Source organism: Callorhinus ursinus, unplaced genomic scaffold, assembly GCF_003265705.2.
Source record: "Callorhinus ursinus isolate GAN/ISIS: 27379988/994484 unplaced genomic scaffold, GSC_fseal_2.0 scaffold16, whole genome shotgun sequence".
Lineage (NCBI taxonomy): Eukaryota > Metazoa > Chordata > Mammalia > Carnivora > Otariidae > Callorhinus > Callorhinus ursinus.
Window position 1 is genome coordinate 32,947,286 of NW_027397078.1, and position 20,888 is coordinate 32,968,173.

The following is a 20,888-nucleotide window of genomic DNA, read 5'->3' on the forward strand; positions in this document are numbered from 1 at the left end:
GATTTATATCTGTGCATGAGCAGGCTCTAAAATTCTGCGCTCTAGAATTAGCCAGACTTGTCTTTTGAGTCATAGATTGTGCTGGAGAACCGTGGGCTTTCCCTGAAGGGAAATGTTGAAAACAGTTCCTCCATGGCAAACGTTTCCATTGTGTTGAAAACATATGGCAAGACCAGAGCACAACATGCAATTTTGGAGGATTGGCCGTCCCCCAAGAGAAAGGAAAGAGGAGACAGGGGCGGTGGGGGGGGGGGGGTAGGAAAACACCTTCAAACTCCACAATCAGATTCAGTTGCTTTTCCTGTCCAGAGAGGGGCAGAGAGGGGCCAGAAGGAATACCCTAGTGAGGCCCCTGTACATAAAAAGAAACCACCACGTTTGGGAAACAAGACCCTTTCCACAAACCCTGTGTTGTAGGTTCTGACAGTTCCCGTGCATGAGCCTCACAAGGCCATTGCAAAGCAGGTGCTGCTCTCATTACTGCCTTTGTAGGCCGGGAAACTGAGAATTTAAGAGGGTAAGCAACACCTCAAAGGAACAGGAACAGAAGGAACAGACAGTGACACATTTGAGACTTGAACCCAAGCCTTTCCAGTGCTGAAGCCTGTGTTTTTAACCACAGAGTGATAATACCTTACCATTTTGCTTAACTCTTGATTGTAACCTGAACTGGAATATTACTGCATTTTTAGCTGGTGACATGGTGAATTTTGGTGAATTTTAACTGGTAAAAATTTTAATCCACATTTCTAGGGTCCGTTTTGTTTTTGTCTTTGTCCAGACTGGATGTTCTCCTTTGCTTGTTATGTTCAGCAGTAGATGGATCTTGTCAAGTTTCAACAGGAATATTTAATTTCACAACTTTAGAGATCACCCCTCTTTCATCCCCCTCTTATCTCTTCTGTGCTCTATAGCCATAATTATGTTCTGAAATGCAAAATCAATTCTGTCTCTCCCCTGCTTAAAACCTTGTAATGGTGTGTCATTACTTAGAAGAGAAATCCCAAGATCCTTTAAGCAGGCATGTGACTTTATCTTTTCATCCAAGCTTTTCTTTCCAGCCTCATTTCTCATTCCCACTCCAGAATAAGATCCAAGCATTTTAAACTGTCTGCAGCTGGTATAGTTTCTCTATGAAGGAGGACATGGAATGCTAAGAGTTTTGACTGAATGATTTCGTAAAAATATAACCACAGAATCAGAGATGTCCAAAAGGCCTCAAGTGTATCTCCATCTTGTTCCCCCTCAACCACCTGAAGTATCCCTAATGTGAGTTGTTGTTGAGACCGTTTCTTAAAAGGGGTGCCTGGGTGGCTCCGTTGGTTGAACGTCTGTCTGCCTTCAGCTCAGGTCATGACCGTAGGGTCCTGGGATTGAGCCCCGCCCCCGCATAGGGCTGCCTGCTCAGTGGGGAGTCTGTTCCTCTCTCTTTCCCTCTCCTTCTGCCCTTCCCCCTGCTCGTGTTCGCTCTCTCTCTCTCAAATAAATAAATAAAATCTTTTAAAAACGACTGTTTCTTAAAAATCCGGAGTCCCCAGTCATAAGTCTCAAGGCTTTTATTGGGTTTGGAGGCAATCAGGGGCTTTCAGCAAAACAGCGGGTTGTGTGTTTGTCCGACCAAGTGGGAAAGGGGACTGTTGTTTGCCGGATTCTGAACACCTTGGAGGGGAAAGAAGCTGGGGAGGTAAAAAGGCTAGAATCAAGAAAAGCCATCTCCTCACTAGGGCTAGGGAAGAAAGATGTAAAATCAGCCTCAATTCATTTATAGTCTGAGGTTTGGGGTCCTCGTGACCCCTCCGTCAATCCACAGACTGGATGGAGCTAGGATATAGACAGAACTTTCAGGTTGATTTGCAACCTAGTGTTGCCTCGCCACTTCATTAACAGCTTGCTAAATCAGTCCCCAGAGCCATTAAGAAAATTTCTGAAGGAGGGGACCAAATGAGAGCACGTATTGAATGTTACCTTGATGCCGCCCAGGATCCATTAACAGGACCTTTTTGCTTACTTTGATGTGTGATGTTCAGATATTTGCAGTCTGCAGACCCTAACATGTGAGCCCATTTTAGTGATACTGGTGAGGAAAAAAGAAAAAAAATTAGATCCATCCAAGGCTTTCCTGAGATCAATACCATAATTACATTTTAGACCCTCCAGGTATTAATCTTCTACTTTCTTTCAGAAAAGCAATTCCATTTTCCTAGCATGGTCTCTTAGAAATAATACTACTTCTCTATGGCTATTTTGAAATTTGTTCCCCTGAGGGAGAAGGAAAGGCAAGCTTTTCCTTTTCACCTTTGCTTCTGCAGCGCTTCTCTCTTTTAAACTGAATGTTCGCTGATGCTCTAAGAAGACTATGCACAGTAAAAGGGCTGATGTGAAAATGTTTTATAATATTAACAGCTTGAATGTAAGCTGTTTTCCGTGCTTTCTGACACTGCTTGCTTTCATTATCTTATTTAACAAATATTAATTGTACTGTCAGAAAATAATGCTAGTAATATTTGTTGAACACTTGTTAGGGGCTAATGATTGTTCTAAGTGCTTGACATGAAATGACTGATTTAAATCTCATTAGAACTTTGTAAAATAGGTACTGTTTACACATTAAGACTCCAATGCATAGAGTTTGGAACCTTTGCCCAAAGGCCCACTGCTAGTGAGGGCGGAACTAAGATTTGATCCCAGGCAGTCTCATTGCAGCACCTGTTTGCTCAACCAGTAAGCTATATCTAGCTGAATCTGTTTGTTCCTCACACTGAGCCGGGCTCCTGGAAGGCTATAAAAAATGAGACACAACTGGTGCCTCTACTGGGTTGAATACTGTTGCCCCCAAGTTCGTGTCCACTTAGAACCTCAGAATGGACCTTATTTGGAAATAGGATCTTTACAAGTATAATTAGTTAAGATGAAGTCATACTGGATGAAGATGGGCCTTATGAGGTGGCCTTATAAGGAGAAGGAGATCTGTAGACAGACACACAGAGGGAGGAAGTTCATGTGAAGATGGAGGCAGAGACTGGAGTGATGCAGCTACAAGCCAAGAAACGCCCAGGACTGCCAGCCACGAGCAGAAGCTAGGAAGAGGCAAGGAAGGACGCTTCCCTAGAGCTTTCAGAGGAAACATGGCCCTGTTGACACCTCCATTTCATGTTTTCAGCCACCAGAGCTGTGAGAGAACACATTTCTGTTGTCTTAAGCCACCAGCTTGTGTTGATTTGTTACAACAGCCCCAGGAAACTAATATAGTGCCCTTGAAAGTTTCATAGGGGAAATGGATGAGGAAATGAATAATTTAAAATATTATGATAAAAATCTAAAAATAAATATATCAAATATACATTTTATGTATCCAGCATGATAGTTGTGTATATGCAACTGTATATAAAATGTATATCCAACATGATAATTTTTTATATTGAAGAAGCAATAGACTGTGGTGACGAAGAGCATGGATTGTGCAGAAAGACTGAGTTTGAATCTTGGCTGTGACATTTTATAAGCTGTGTGCCCTCTGCAAGTTACTTTACCTCTCTGTGCCCCACTTTCCTTTTCAATAGAACAGTTTTTGGATATCTCTGACATTCGTGGTTTTATTTTATTCTTACAGCAGCCTTGAAAGGTGGGTAGGTGCAGCAAGTATCGTCATCTTCATTCTTTAGAGCTGGATTTACCTCTCTGACAGTAACCAATCCCTTAACTGTGCTAGGTTTCAGTTTCCTTACCCATAAAATGATGATGATGATCATGGTGGTGGTTATCATACACCGAAGGCCTGCTCTATGCTAGGCTTTCTAATGGGAAACCATTATTCTTCTCCATTACATTACAGGAGAATAAACTGAGGCTATGGGAGAAACTTGCCCAAGGCCACAATTCCTATGATCACAGGACAATCTGGCAGAATTTATGTGCAAATGATTTGTAAACTGTACTGGTGTTGCACAAATGTTAATTATATACAGTAAAAGTCCTCCTAACAACTTCCTCCTACTGGCCCTGATTATGCCTTATACTTAAACTTTTTCAACACTTAAATCAGGAAAATGTTTTCCTTTCTGTATTAGGTCAGAGTGAAATAATAAAAACTCTCTTGTCCCCTTTTACCCAAGAAGTTTGTTCAGACTGTCTCTCGATATGTCTTCTTTTATTTACTTTTCACTTGTAGGCTTTTTAATGTTTAGATGATAATTTAAAATTACAATAGAATAAAATAAAAATAAAATTACAATAGTTACAGTAGACCACACAAGAATAGACTCCATTCATAGGTGATAGGTTCAGGATGACATCATTAGTGAAATAAAACATTAATTAAAGGTGGGTAGGAAAGGAAATGAGAACTAATATTTATTCATTACCCATTAAGTGGCAGATACCAATTTAGTCTTTACCTACAATTGTATGAGGTAGCCATTATTATGTTCTATTTTACAGTATCTTTAGCACTGGGACATTAAAGCTTTGCCTAAGGACACCTTACAAATATGAGACAGAGGGAGAATTTGAACTCAGATCTGATTCCACAAACTGTGCCTTTACAACCATGCCACCTGCCTTCTAGAAGAATGGGCAAATAATCACATGGAAGTAGAGTAATATAAAGGAAAGAAACTGCCCTTTCTAACTTTCTCTACCAGGGATACATGGAAAAAAGTGCATGGGAGTACTTAGAAAGGAACCAGGATAGAATTCAGGGCATTTTGGTTTCTGAGCCCAAAGTTACATTAACATGTGGTGTGATATAGAGTCTGTCACTTTAACGCTCTGGGTCTTGGTCCTGTTAAGGTATGATATTAATAGTCAAATAACAGATAAGCATTAAATTTGAATTGTGATCTGTCATAAAAATTATCTGAAACTTGGAAATAGACCAAAAAAAAAAAAAATAGGTTGCAGGTACTCTTTCAGTGCAGTGCTAGGCTTGACATTGTATAGTCTGGCCTATTTTACCACTCTGTAGAGGCAGAGGTGAACTTGTAGAATTTTGTCCAGTAGAAGTGTGAATAATTTCTGTCTAAAGAAGAAATAATCCCAAAGGTTACTGGTTGTGGACCTGTTGGACATTAACTGGCTGTGTGTCTAACTCTGGAAACTTACCCTGGCGATGCTTGTAAATACCTAACTTCCCAAATGCTCTTTGGACTGGTTTTAACATTTTACTGTTTTTTTATCAGTTATTAAGTGAAATTAATTTTTGACATGTGTTAATTTTATATTTGCCTGAGCGTCATGATTTTGTCTTTTTGAAAATTATGCTTTAAGAATATTTAGCTACAAAGCCTCAAATCTACAACATTTTCTGAAATCTGTGCCTCTGCTTTCTCTCAGAGACACAATGATAGAACTGGAAGTTGAGACTACTGCCTGGCATTCTGGGCTCCTTGTGCCAGCAGACAGAGAAGGGGGTTACTGTACTAGCTGGGGTGACTGATCCTGACTACCAAGGGGAAATTGAGTTGCTACTACATAACGGAGGTAAAGGGAAATATGTTTGAAATGCCTGAGATCCCCTGGGGTACCTCTCAGAAACCCCATGTCTTAGAAGGCCCCCATCTTCTGATAAAAGTCAATGGGAAACTACAAAAACTCAATTCAGGCAGGATGGCTAATATCCCAGACCCTTAAGGGTCTGTAGAAATAGGGTTTTTCAGAACACACTTTGGAAAATGCTAATCTAGTACAATTTCTTCATCGTTACAAACCCAAAACCTGCTTGAGTTTTGAAAGCAATTTTTATCTAACTGGCTAGTATTAGGTTGCTTACTTCCATCTGCAAGCCTCCCATGCAAACACTCAATTAACTCCTTAATAAGTATTAACTATTCAATATTCATTGAACAAATACTATATTGATTGAACACCTACTAAGTGCCAAGCACAGATCTAGAATCAGGGAATACAACAATGTGTATCCCTGTGTTTCTACTTTCTCACATGAAACTGTTCTTCAAGTATGTGTGCATGCCAATAAACACATAGAAGCATCAATTGGGAAGTGACAAATGCTATGCAAAACATAAGGCATGAATGAGTAATAGAGTATAATGGTTGGAGGGTACTAATTTATATAGGATGGTCAGAGAAGCCTTCTCTGATAGAGAGACATTTGAGCTGAGGCCTGAATTAAATGAGTGAGTAAGCCCTGTATGTATCTAGAGCACGTGTTGGTCAAGTACTGCCTGTGGGGCAAATCTGGCTTGCCACTTGTTTTTGTAAATAAAGTTTTATTGGGACACAGCTACACTCATTTGTTGACATATTGACTATGATTGCTTTCATACCACAATAGCAGAGTTGAATAGTAGCAGCAGAGATTGTATGGTTTGCAAAGCCTAAACAATTTTCTGTCTGGCCTTTAAAAAGTTTCGCAACTCCTGGTCTAAGCAAGGGGGTGCCGGGCAGAGGAAACAGCTAATGCAATACTCTGAAGTAGAAGTGTGGTTGGTATGTTTAAGCACCTGCCAGTATGCCTGGAGGGAGAGGGGATAGGAGAAGGTGATGGGAGAGAGGTAGGGAGGTCAGATCATGTGGCCATAATGAAGATTCTGGCTTATTCTCTCTGAGTCGGAAAGCCATTGGAGTGACATGATCTGATTTATGCCTTAAAAGGAACTTTCTGACTACTGTCTTCTTTGATCTCTTTTCCCTTTCTCTCTACCCTGACTCTACATCTTTCTCCTTAGAAAGCAGGGGTAGCTCAGGAAATGATTATCTATTGGATTTGATGAAGTCTTGGTTAGTTCTGATCCTGGCACATGAAGGGTCTCCTAGCTCTTGATTCTATTATTTTTGGGGACCTGGAACCTCTCATGAGGCTTCAGTCTGCATGAGGACTGACCAAGCTGTCCATTTCATGACCAGCCCTGGGTCCTACCAGAAGGCCAGTGTTATACACACTTCAAAAGAGCACCCCAGAGCTTTGTTCTCCTCTTTGAAGACACATTCATCTATTTATGAATCATTTGTGCCAAGGTGATAATGTGTTTTCTAAATGCTGGTTCATGGTCTAAAAGCATCACATACACACTACCTTCAGCTTGGGGGAAACTATATTACTTATTTTTTTTAAAGATTTTATTTATTTTGAGAGAGAGCATGCAAGCAGGGGGAGGGTTAGAGGCAGGAGAGAGAGAATCTCAAGCAGATTCCATGCTGAGCGCAGAGCCCAACACGGGCCTGATCCCACGACCCTGAGATCATGACCTGCGCCGAAATCAAGAGCCCAAAGCTTAGCCAACTGAGCCACCCAGGCGCCCTATATTACTTGCTATGTTTAATGTGTTTGCATCAAAGTAGGAATATTGCAGTTTTTTCTTATGTGGGGGCATGTGTGACAATGTGAAGGTCATTTTCCCTTTTTCAAGAATGGAAATAACACCTCTTAAATTGAGTTCTGTTGGTCTTTTGTCACCCCCAGTATCTTTTTGACCATCAATTGCATAAGCTATTACTCTCTGTGAGGATATTCTTAATGCTGTATGTAGTATTAATTTCTCTTAGGCATTTTCAACAGAAATCTTCTGTTATATGCCCTCCTTTACCAAATTATTTTGTCATCCATGAGAATGAGTCAGTGGCACTATGACTTTTTACTTTCTCAGCTTTTATTTTCCTAAACACAGTGTATAGAGTGAACAGGTAGGAGTCTGAGGAGTTAGGAAACAAATTATGCTGGATGTTCAGCCCCCAATATGACAGGTGACTTTGGGTGAGGCATTTAACTCATGGAGCTTCGGTTTATCTATTGACCATAGGATGGATATGATCCTTTGGATCTGACCACCTTGGACAATTATTAGAATTGAATGCTACGGGTGCCTGGGTGGCTGAGTTGGTTAAGCAACTGCCTTCGGCTCAGGTCATGATCCTGGAGTCCCGGGATCGAGTCCCACATCGGGCTCCCTGCTCAGCAGGGAGTCTGCTTCTCCCTCTGACCCTCTGACCCTCTTCCCTCTCGTGCTCTCTGGCTCTCATTCTCTCTCTCTCAAATAAATAAATAAAATCTTAAAAAAAAAAGAATTGAATGCTATTGTGGACATCAGAACATTCTGATATGTTGAAAGCACTGTATGAGTATGAGGTTGTGGTGTTATCTTTAGTTCTACTTTGTGATCTATGAAGAGCATGCATTACTTGAATCGTTTAAATCATACTTAGGAAAACCCAAATTGGTGAAAATAAGAAAAAGTTTAAAGCAGAGGCTGAAAGATTAAAAAAAATATATCTGGCAGACATATGACTTATATTCATTCCACAAATTGGCTTCGGGCTTAAACTAGGAAATGCATAAATTAAAAAAAATTCTCAATAAATTTTTCCCCCCAAACTGTGAATCTTATGATAGGGAATTTTGTGCTGTGTTTTGGATAGAACTTTCTTATTTGATATTAATTGACTAAGCATATTGTAAAATGATACTCATTTAATCTTTATTGGAAAATTTGGTTTCAGAATTTGGGAGTTCTGTTCAGCAGCACAAATGAGGAGCTTAATGCTAATACCGGAAGGATTTTTAAAAAAATCTACAGCAAGCCTGGTTTGTAGTATCTGTTTGGGGCCAAGGTGTTTGAGAATGCAATAAAGAGTCTTAAGCCTTAAGTCATCTCGATCTGTTGTTAAAACCAAGTGGTAGGAATTCAAAAATATTTAAAAGACAGATCTCCCAGTAATCCATTATCTGAAAAATGGTAGCAGTAGTTGGTTACTTCATGTCATTGCTTTGATGGGAAAAACTTATATAACTTTGTCTATAGGCACATCATATCCTCCCTCACCAACTTTTTCCTAGCTGTAGTAATAATATTCACTGGGCATTTGAGCTTTGGCAGGCAGTGCAGAGAACCCACGAAAACATAGCCACTTTCTTCCAGAAGCTTCCAATCTAATGAAAACTGGTAAGTTCTCTTCCTCAGATCCATGTTTTTATTCTTGAACTGTTTTCCTTCAAATACTATTATGAAAGAAAAATGTCCTAAATAAAATCTCCAATAACATTATAGGGGAGTTATCTATTTTGCCAGAGTATGCAGCTCAAAAATCTTTTCCCTGAGATTTTATCTTATTTATATAACTCAAATCAGCACACTGAAGAATTCTTTCCCCTGAATGTAGACTTGAATCAGAGATAAGTAAAGAATCCCTCTTGCCATCCAGGATGTCTTTGCCTACTTGAGTGGCTGGCAGATACGTTTAGAGGAGAATCTTTTTAAAATTATCTGATGTGGGGACCACACTCCCCCCCAAAATTTTATGGTTCACACATTGATTAGATATGATCATTTAGCTTAGGATTATCCCCCAAGGTGCCTCCCTATCCCTCCATAAGCAACATCAGGGCTCTTCCTAAGATACTTATGGAGTCAGGCCCATGTTTGGAAGGCATTTTAGCCTCAGTTTACTACTTTTTAGTAGGAGGAAGAGAAATGAGACCAATCAAAGACTTTGCCTTATTTGTTTGGAAAGGAGTGAGCAATAGGACAGAAATGATGTTTTAGGAATGATACAAAAAACATAGCATTGATCTTGCCAAGGTAAGGAATTGTAAAGCTTCTTTCCCAGTGGATAACCAATACTATTCATGATAATAATAATTTTACTATTATCTATTAGTTATTGGAAATTTACTGTGTGTTAGACACTAAGCTAATGGCTTTACTTGCATTTTTCTCTTTTTATCCTCTTAAAACTCTATGAAACAGGAGCTATTCAGGAAAAGTCAGGTAACTTATCCAAGATCACACTGTTGATAGGTGGCCAAGCTAGTCTTTCTATCTGCAAAATTCCCGCTTTTAGCCATTCTACAATATTCCTTTCTAGGGAATGACCATAAACATCAACTTATAAATCTGCATCTTATCTGAAAATATTATGATGGATTTCTTTGGTTAAGGAAAATCTGCAAGGAGTTAAGGTGAATTTCCTCTACTTCACTGAGGTTTTCAGATTTTTTTTCATCATAGAACTCCATTCCTGACAAAACCAGGATGGCTAGGTGGACAGATTGTTCTTTTAAATTTCTTTTCATTTTGGTATTTCATGATCCCTCAGTGTTCTTGGAACTTTCGCAGAGCTCATACGAAGTATTCACTATTCATTTTGCCCACGGTGACTCCCAGTAGTTCCACATACCTGTTTCTCTGTTTCTGCAATGACAATAATATTTTTCCTTTCTTCCTGGGGACACTATAAAAGCAACTATTATATTAGGGCAGAACATCATAGCTATAAGTGCTTTAAGTTTGTGAGAAAGACCAGAAACAAAAATCCAAGTTACCATTGTCATCCAACTTACTTACATTGTGGTGCAAAAATGGCAAGGCTCTTAGGGAAGTTCTGTGGCACACTTAGCTTTATTGAAATTGAACAAATATTTTTAATAATCCCTTTGACAGCACATGTAAAATTTAAGTTTTTCATTATATTTTTACAGGTTGTCTTTTATCTGAGTAAGCAAAAATACGTCTTTTATTTATTTTTTCTTACTTAAAACATGTAGCCAGGATTCAAACCACGTAGCTCTGGTACCAAAAAGGCAACGGGTTATGAAAATCACAGTACAATTTTAAAATTCTTTAAGTTAGTTAAGGATATTTAAAACAATATTCACTTGATTGACAGTAGAAATCATGGGTCATTTGACATTAGGACTAGTAGTTACACCTACAATGAGAGCAGAAATGGAAAGTTCAAGCTAATATGAGCTACACCATTCAGGACACACCATCTCCATAAATACTGTGGCCGAGAGGTTGCAATGGCTAAGTCACACTTGAGCAGTTAAAGTCACACGTAGATATAGCTAAAGCGAAAAAAATACAGTGTGCTGGTCGGGATCTAAAATAAAATGGGCATTTATTTTTAAGAGGGTATACTATCAAATTAGTTACACGACACACAATTTAAACCCCCAAATTACATTTAGGAAAGAAAAATAATATTAAATTGCACACCTACACGGACAGTAAAGTAGAAATATGTTCTTTGTGGTTGGTGTTTATTTTCTGTTGTTTTTTTCTCAATAAATAGAAATAATTTACGACCCACAAAAGGATTTCTCAGGTGAAACACTAATTACAGACATTGTAAAGAACTGTAGCTCAGACTCTGTGGCTCAGAGTACTTGTTTTAAAAACGAGGCAGCATTTTCCTGAAAAATTTTGGTCCTTGACTCACTATAGGCTAGTCACTATGGTCAGATGGTAAGCATTTTCCGTGTGTGTGTGTGTGTGTGTGTGTGTGTGTGTGTGTGTGTGTGGTTTAAGCTAACTTTTCAGTACCAGAATTAGTCAAAACCAGACCAAACCAAAGACAAATAACTTTCGAGAACTTGACCTTGCATATCATGTCTAATTAATACATCATCTGAAAGAACAATGCTAAAGACTATAAAGGGAATTATGCTCACATGATTCTGCAACACCTTAATTTTGTGCAAACATTTTCCTTCATTGCCCAGATAACTTATCTTTATTCATGTAGGTGCCAGGAAACCTGCTCTCATAATCTTCCCGCCCCCCTCCCCCGGTCTCCTCCTCTGTCAAAGTGATATAAAGACAATTTCACTGTGTATTTACAAGCACAACAGTTAGGCAAGAAAGTCCAGGGTCTGAAGGGCACATCTATTTCTTGTGAACATCTTCATGCCGAATGATCTTGTATGTGATCCAGTAAAAGATGTTGAAAATGAGGAAGGCCAACGGGAAGGCAGCTCGAGATATTGTGTCAATCCTTTTTGCCCGGTCCACAAACTTCTTCTTGATGGCATCTGCATCTTTTGGGGGTTGTGGGAGCGGGTTGGCAGGTGTGGCCTTGACAGCTGTTCCATCTTTCACTTGGAGGCAGTGACCCATCCCATAACCACTGAAATTAAAACGACTTTCACGAGTAACGTCTTCTTCCTGGGAGAATAAAGACAGAGGAAGCACAGATTGGTTGTCAGTCAAATCAGATGGAAGATGCTTAAAATTCTTCAGAAGTAAAAGGATAAATCACAGTTAACTGGTAGTGTGGGAGGCTTTTGGAATGTGGAGTTCTCTTTCAAGTTCAACTCAATTATTCATGGAACAGATACAGTTTATTAACTTTCAGGCTGAGAAATTAAGAGTAAGAATAACGACTTTGTGGTCATTTTAATTAACAAACACACACATTATATTCAGCACTGACTTTCCCAAAATCTAGTTTATTAATCCATAACTTTGAATGGACTGTTGTAAAGCCAAGCCTCCAGATCCAAATATTATACTCTATATAGAGGACCATTTGTTCATTTACTCACTTACACATCATTCATTCATTCAAAAAATCATTTACTGAATCCCTGCTGTGTACCTGGCCTTGAGCTAGGAAATTTTAGGAATTTTAAATTTTTCCTAAATTTAGGAAAATTTAGCTAGCAAATTTGTGGCCCATTCACAGCCTAGTTCCTTCCATTAACATTGGCTTTAATGTTAATGTTAGACCTAAGATTAAGCCCCTAAATGTATACCTGTTTCCCCTCCAGTCCTCTAGTTCATCTCAGCTATATATCAGAGATTAAACATTCACTAGGTGGTGCTGAATATTTCTACCATGGCTAATTGTCTGGTGTCAATTTTTTTTAGGCAATCTAATTTTTTAAATTGTTTTTTAAAGATTTTATTTATTAGAGAGAGAGAGAGAGAGAGAGAGAAGGAGCAGGGGGAGGGGCAGAGGGAGAAGCAGACTCCCTGCTGAGCTCAATCCCAGGATCCCGGATCATGACCTGAGCTGAAGACAGATGCTTAACCAACTGAGCCACCCAGATGCCCTAATCAAGTGTTTTAGTTTATTTCCTGTATTGTGAGCATGAAGTATTATATTAATGTCAAATGTGCAATACAGTGATTCAGCGATTTTCTACATTACTCAGTGCTCATCTGATAAGTGTACTTTTAATCCCCTTCACCTGTCTCACCCATCCCCCCACCCACCTCCCCTCTGGTAACCATCCGTTTGTTCTCTAGAGTTAAGTCTGTTTCTTGGTTTGTCTCTCTCTCTTTTTTTCCCTTTGCTCATTTGTTTTGTTTCTTAATTTCCACATATGAGTGAAATTATATGCTATTTGTCTTTCTCTGACTGACTTACTCACTTAGCATTATGCTTTCTAGCTTCATCCACGTCGTTGCAGATGGCAAGATTTCATTCTTTTTTATGGCTGAGTAATATTCCACTGTGTGTGTGTGTGTGTGTGTGTGTGTGTGTGTGTGTGTGTATCTATATATATATCACATTTTCTTTATCCATTCATCTATTGATGGACACTTGAGCTGCTTCCATAACTTGGTTATTGTAAATAATGCTGCTGTAAACATCAGCGTGCATGTGTCCCTTTGGATTAGTGTTTTTGTAATTTTGGGGGACATCCCTAGTAGTGTGATTACTGGATCATATGGTAGTTCTATTTTAACTTTTTGAGAAACCTCCATGCTATTTCCCACAGTGGCTGCACCAGTTTGCATTCCCACCAACAGTGCACGAGGGTTCCTTTTTTTCTCCACGTCCTCACCAACACTTGTTTTCTAGTGTCAATTTTTAACATTGATTGTTTTGTTAGTTATTTATCTCTACCATATTTAAACATGTGTCATTTTAACAGATGTCAGTGGTATTTTATGTTGATTGTTTCTATGTGAATTAAATAAAACACTAAAAAACTGCCACCTCAGGGTAAAGTGCAAATAGCCTTAGTAGAATCAAATGTATGGAATCGTGGTGTGTGGTTGAGTAAAAATGGTGGAGTTGGAAAGGTGGGATTGAAATGAACTGCTTAATAAAAATTTAGTTCTAGGGGCGCCTGGGTGGCTCCGTCAGTTAAGTGACCAACTCCTGGTTTCGACTCAGGTCATGATCTCATGGGTCGTGAGATGGAGCCCTGTGTCAGGCCCGCGCTCAGTGCAGAGCCTGCTTGAGATTCTCTGTCCTTGTTCCTCCTCCCACTTGCTCATATTCTCACTCTTTGCCTCTCCCTCTCTCTCAAATAAATAAATAATAAAAATAAAAATTTAGTTCTAAATAACCATCGATTGAATCTTCTTTTGAAATGAGTTAACTGCCTTCCACAATACTGTTCAACCCCTGGGAGTTACCAAAAGCACTGCACTTTATTTTGCCAGATAATACCAAGGCTTATGTTTCCCAAAACACAAGAAAACTTGGTATGAATTTTATTTTATCAGTGTTTATTGCATATCAATTGTGCCTTCAGCCACATGTAAAAGATATCTTGAGTGAAGTACTTGAACATAGTATGAATGAGAGCCCAACTGTAATCCAAATGGTATAGCAAGGACAAATTTATGTCAGGAAAATCAGGCCAAAGCTCTTATAATAAAGTAACTGTAAAGCTACTCCTTTATAAAATCATCTCCCTGGTACTTTTATTTATATAGGATTGTTCTATACAAGTTGGTTTAAGACACTCCATCTCATTTCTTAACAAAATATAATAAAGGATTTTTCATGCAACAATGAATTATTGAGTGTTGAGTCTATGGCAGGCATTTTGCTAGGTCCTCAGAAACAGTTGATGAAGTTGCACAAGAGCCCTACTTGCATGGAGCTTTCAGAACCCAGTGGAAGTGTTCAACCTAAAGACATTATCATATAAGGAAGCTGGCTAAGAAAACCCAGCCTGACGTTAGAGTACTTTGATGTACCCAGCTATATAAGCTCAATAATGAAGACTTTAATTGGACTCAGATTCAAATATTGAATCTGTTTTCTTTGTCTTAAAATGTGAATGATATATTTTATAGATGCAAAAGTTTTAAATAAGTGAAGTATTTAAAAATGTGGAATAAACATATTAATTATTACAATCTTATCAGAAGATTTATTCAGTACTTAGCAAGAAAGGAAGCACACAGGTCATTAGGGGGAGGGGACTTGGGAGTCACATGGGTTATAGCTGTCTTGAACTTTCTATTACTAACTGGTAATTAGATCTCAACTACTGAGTAAGAGAAGTAGAAACAGTGCCAGTTGGTTTAGTAAACAGAGATACAGACTAGGAATTTGGATATTTGGGTTCTAGGTCAGGCTCCAAGTGTTGTAAGCTGTGTTGATCTTAAGCAAGTTATTTATTCTTCAAAGACCTCAGGGGGTCTCCTGGGTGGCTCAGTCTGTTAAGCATCCTACTCTTGATCTCAGCTCAGGTCTCAATCTCAGGGTTGTGAGTTCAGGCCCCATGTTGGGCTCCACACTGGGCATGGAGCCTACTTAAAAAGAAATAAATGAATTAATTAAATAAAGACCTCAGGGACCTCATACCAAAAATGTCAAGGCTGGACTAGATCTGTGGGTCTCAGCTTTGACTGTTAGGGAACTTTTACAAGTATATGCATGCCTGCCTCCCCTCCAAACCCCTTCCAGACCAAATGAATTAGAATTTCTAGGGAGATTTAAAATCCAGTGACTCAGGCGCCCGGCTAGCTCAGTCAGTAGAGCATGAGACTCTTAAAATCCAGTGACTCTAATGCAGAAGTTTGGAAACCAGTGACCTAGGTGAGCTTTAAGGTCCAGCTCTAAAATGCTGAACCTATTCTATATTATTAAGTCTAAAATTACTTTTCGAATGGGAACTATTCCTCAAAGTACATTTCCCCTTATCTGCCTAAACTTACTGTGCTGTTTTTCTTTTCCATATCTGGAGAATCTTGCAAAGTGCTATTCTCACCTCTAAAAACATTTAGAAACTCATGATTAAGCATATAGATCACTGCCTGAGTGAGATAAGATTCTTTTTAAATTCCTGGATCCCTGAAGAAATAGAAAAGGTAGTTAGCTGGTAACCTGCTTTAGAATGCAGAACAAAAGGAAACCTAAATACCCACATCCATGTTTCTTTTCAGACTGACTCATTCATTTAATTTCTATAGTTTTTCCTCACAGACTGTGAATGGACAGCCGAAGAGATTAACTCATTCAATTAAGTACAGAGCTAGAGCAGAATGATGCCAGGTTAGGTTATCATTAAGTTGTACATTGCCTGGCAAACTGTGGCAGCTTAATAAACGTTTGTTGAGTAATGAACAAAAGGGAATTTTAAGAGGGCTTTTTTTATTCTTGAAAATACTTTCTTCATTCATTCAACGGTACTTCAAATTATGCTTCTGAGCATAGTTAGAGCTAATTAAATCCATTCTTTAACATTCTCCACCACAAAAATAAGTTTGTCATAGGTAGAAATTATCCATTTAATTTTTTCACATGCAGAAGATATGAATGCTAGTTTAAGGACCTTCTTATTTACCATTATGACTCATTCAATGCATTTTAAACATAGAACCTTAAATTATCCACATCAAAGGGTATGGTTTTGATTCAGAAAACATAATTGCAACCAGTTTGAATTTTTGTGTTATAATGAAAGACTAATTGCCTTTATAGCAGGTTCAGAATAAAATGTTGTGGTAATATGGCAAGATTCCTATATGAGGGTAAAACGGAGATGAGCTTGAGTCATGGTTAAGCTGAAGCTAAAAGAAAGAACAATCTGTAGGCACAGCTTAGTTGAACATATTATCAGGGAGAATCAGATCTTCCCAGTAAGCAATGAATTTTAGACATATGTTCTCCACTTCTTCTAATTAGCCGGGAAACCAATTAGTTAAGTATTGCTGCTGACCCACCATCTTCAGGAACTTTGAACAGTAAATACTTCTAGATCCCTCTGTTTTGTTATTCAATGATTAAATTTCCACAGAAAATGAATCATCCAAAGCTTCAATACGTTCAATTTCTATATCCCACTTTGAGAAAAATCTCCTTAAATCCTATCCTGCCATATGAAGCACTGTCATGGCACTATGTAATTCATTTGAGATTTATTTTATTTAATTCATGCCTCAGTTTTACTTACTGTAAAATTAATTCATTCCTGTATTTGGAATAACTCTTGTCTAGATGTGAAATTAAACCTAAAACTCACCAGAATTGCATTGTAGTGAATTATCTGTCACAAGCAAATGATTTCAATATAATTAAAGAACATGGTATTTATAAAATGAAAGATTTTAGGGGAGCCCATAGTTCCAATTTTTCTTCTATGCCCTAGAAAGGAGGAAGGAAAAAGATTCCTAAAATCTGGGGTAGGGAAAAATTCTTTCCATCACATTTCTCAACCAGATTCTTTGATTGGATTGAGTGTCTCTTCTGTATGAATAGGAACTCAAGGCTGTTGTGAGCCTCAGTCAGTGCAAGGCTGTAATGGAGTCTCTGGCCCTCCTTAGGAAACAGTGTGAGCCCATGGCGGGGGAGAGGGGGCACCTGCGTGGCTCAGTCGATGGAGCAATCGACTCTTGATTTTGGCTCGCTCAGGTCATGGTCTCAGGGTTGTGAGGTCTAGCCCTGCATCGGGCTCCAACGCTGGGCACAGAGCCTGCTTAAAATTCTCTCTCCCTCTGCCCCCCTGCCCTTCTCCCACCTCTTAAAAAAAAAAGGAAACACTGTGAGTCCAAACACAGTAGGTTTCCCCCTCCGAAAAAGACCCCTGGTCAAATGAAGGCTGGATAATATTTAATTGTCAGGCCTGCTGATTTCCATCACCCGGACTTGGGGAGGAGCGATGGCCTTGAGAAATTCTCAATTCTTGTGGCCTCAGTTTTCTCCTTTATGTCACAGGGACTTGGGGATCGATATGAATAATAAATAGTAATCATTTATTGATTATAACTATGTACTAAGCCCTTAAAACTACAGTAAATCCTTTCACTAAACTGACTGTGGAAATCACATGCTTTCAGGGAAAATTGAGACCGAGAGAAGTTATGTGGCTTTCCAAAGTTATATTGCTAATAAATGTTGAAGCTGAGATTCAAATTCAGGTCTGTCTGATCCCAAAACTGTCTGATTCCAAAGACTCTGAAAGTCTGTGATTGTTATGAATTTGTCCCTATCAAATCCCAAATAGCTTCATTGAAGATTATGGATGAAGAATCTGACTGAACTTTGTAGAACAACAAATTTGCAGTAAAGTAAACCAAATATAACCCCCTTTGTTGTTTAATGACATCTTGTAAAATGAATTAAAACTGTCAAAGTGTCATTCTAGGCAAACAGTAAATAGCAATTTTTCCCAAAGGAAAGCTTATCATTGGAGCAGCTCTTTTTCAATGCAGGATATCATTCATGTTAATTTTTGCACAAGGAACTTCTGGTATTCATTTCTTGAGCACTTGCTATTTATATATTTGTATTTCCAACAAAGATTCATCGAGGACTTGTTATGTGCCGCTTGTGTGGTATGGTAGGGATACAGCAGTAAACAAGAAGACAAAGTTTCTGCTTTTTTGGAGTTTACATTCTATTGGGGAAAACAGATAGTAACAAGTAAAGAAACTATGCACCCCCACACACAAACACTTCTACATACACACACATATATACATGTGTGTATTCACACACACAATACTCCCACACACTTAGGCAGACACATGCACACACAAATAATGATGAATGCTTTGAAGAAAAATAATCAAGGTAAGCAACTTAAGAGAGATGTGTGGCAGAGAAATGGATATTTCAGATTGAGTAGTCACAGAATGCCTAAGGAGATGCCAGGCACTGAGACATTTGTGAGGGATCCATTGGTAAGCGAAACAGATCAAGTTCTTGCCCTTAAAGAATTCACAATCCTGAGATGAAGGCAAACATAAATTAAAATAATCACAAGAATACATAGTTGCTAACTATGATAAGGGCTCTGGAGGAAAGTTATAGGGTGCCATGTGAGCTTATTAATGGGAGTCCTGGTCTCATCTGGCAGATAGGAGAAGCTTTTCCTGGAGGAAGTGATGTTTCGTTAGAGACTTGAAAAAGCAAAGGCATTAAAGAGGTGAAGGCAGAGTGGGGAGATGTCTAAGATGGGAAGGTCTGCTGCAATGGACAGACGGTGAGGTGGCTCCCGGAATGTGGGGGCAAAGTGGGGTGAGACAGGTTTCACGAGTGAGCAGGGGCTGGATCATATAGGGCCTTGCAAACCATGCCGCCTGCTTAGAGCTTTATTTTCAGAACCATGGGAAACAAAAGATGAATAAGACCTTGGGTTTTTGGGGGGCGGGACATAGAGAATAATACAAGACACATCCTTGAGGTATGTACAAAGGTGTATTGGTGGTCAGATGCGCCTAGAGTCTCCAGAATTGGTGAGGGTATCCACGGTAATATAGCTGAGATACACAAGGCAATGTGCAAGTCATCTATGATTGCCCCCATCTGGAAAAGACTCTTTAGCTACCTATTGGTTTTCAGACTACATTCTCCATTTTCCTTTTTATTGTTATTTTAAAATTTTTGTTTCCCAATTAAAAACTGGGTAGTCAGGAACTCTGAATTTTGATAGCTGATTTCCATTATTGTCTTCGTTCACTGGAGGGTAAGCTCCTGAGAGTGTGCTAAAGTCATCTCTGGAGCCCTATTCCCTGGTACAGTGCTGGTCCTGTGAGTTATTCAATAACTGTGCCTGCCCTGATCCTCTTGATTCTGAGTAAAAGCTCAGAAAGGATACGCTCCCTGGGAGAGAGAAGGGGGTAGTGACCGTCTCTTAGTTGATCTCCCTCTCTTTGCCAGTTGCAGTCCTTTCTGCAGCCTCTAAGAACTTCCATCCCTATCCCTCTCACTACAGACACAATAGCCTTGATATTGCAGAGGAGCAGAGGAAAACGCTGGAACCAAATCTGAAAGACTTTGGTTGAATTCACGTCTTTACTGTCTCCTAAATGTGTGGGTTTAGGAGAGCCCCTAAGACTTTTTGCTCTCCCATTTCCTCATTTTTTTTTTAAGATTTTATTTATTTGACAGAGACACAGCGAGAGAGAGGGAACACAAGCAGGGCAATGGGGGAGAGAGAGGCAGGCTCCCCGCCGAGCAGGGAGCCCGATGCGGGGCTCGATCCCAGGCCCCTGGGATCATGACCTGAGCCGAAGGCAGACGCTTAACCGACTGAGCCACTCAGGTGCCCCTCCCATTTCCTCATTTTTAAAAGGAGGAAATTAGTCATTTTGACCATCTTCTGAGTTTCAGTATAGGACTATAATGCTGGCTAGTATGTTGCCTTAAAACTGATCTCTAGCTGGTCGATACGTTTAGGAGTTATCTTCGCAACCAGAGCCTAGAGAGTATGTCAATGAGGGTCTTAATGTCTTCTTCCTAGCCCTGCCCTGATAGTTTCTGCTAAGGTTGGCTTCATGGGCATGCATACTGTGCAGTCACACCCGGGCCCAGTGCTTAGAAGGGTCCATACTTGGTTTCATGCTTTGCTAGAGGCATCTTAAAATTCATAATATTTTTGAACAAGGGTCCCACATTTTCATTTTGCACCGGGCCCCACAGATTTCGAAGCCAGCCCTGCTTTCTGCTGTCGTAGGTTTGAAGGAATGCCATTGGCCCACTGCTTCTATTCCCAGACTTCATAGTTTTCAACAGTTTCATCTCCTTAATGACCACTCCCAAGCTCCTTTGTGTGACATTCAAGGTCCCCTATGTCCTGCCTTATACCTACTTCTCTCATGGGGTTCCATGATCTGTGATTTTAGCCAACTGCTTCCCTTTGCGTTAAATACCCCTCACCTCTCTTCACCTGGTGAGCTCCCGCATATCCTTCAAGACCCCACTCTGCCGTCATCCCATTCAGGATGCCTATTTTTGACCCCTGAGCCTGGGTCATGGGTTTCTCTTCAGAAGCAGCTGGTACATGCTTCCATAACGGAACCTGCTTCATCGTATTAAAATCAGCTGTTTACATGTCAGCCTCCTTGATGACCTTCAAGTATAGGGATGCAGTTTCTCATATCTTGGTAGCCCCAGTACCTAGAACAATACTTGGCTGAAGCTTCCTATGTCAAATATATATATATATATATATATAT

General features: G+C 39.5%; 1 protein-coding gene across 5 annotated transcripts in view; it reads right to left on the reverse strand.

The window, feature by feature from the left end:
• Nucleotides 1-10,343: 10,343 nt before the first annotated feature.
• The window catches only part of GLRA2 (glycine receptor alpha 2), a 169,538-nt gene continuing 158,993 nt past the window's right edge, over nucleotides 10,344-20,888 (reverse strand). For all 5 annotated transcript variants that reach the window (XM_073902062.1, XM_025857761.2, XM_025857760.2 and 2 more), the window contains one exon: nucleotides 10,344-11,900. In XM_073902062.1, coding sequence (XP_073758163.1) covers nucleotides 11,622-11,900 — 279 coding nt within the window. In that variant the 3' untranslated portion in view covers nucleotides 10,344-11,621. The remainder of the gene's footprint in view (nucleotides 11,901-20,888) is intronic.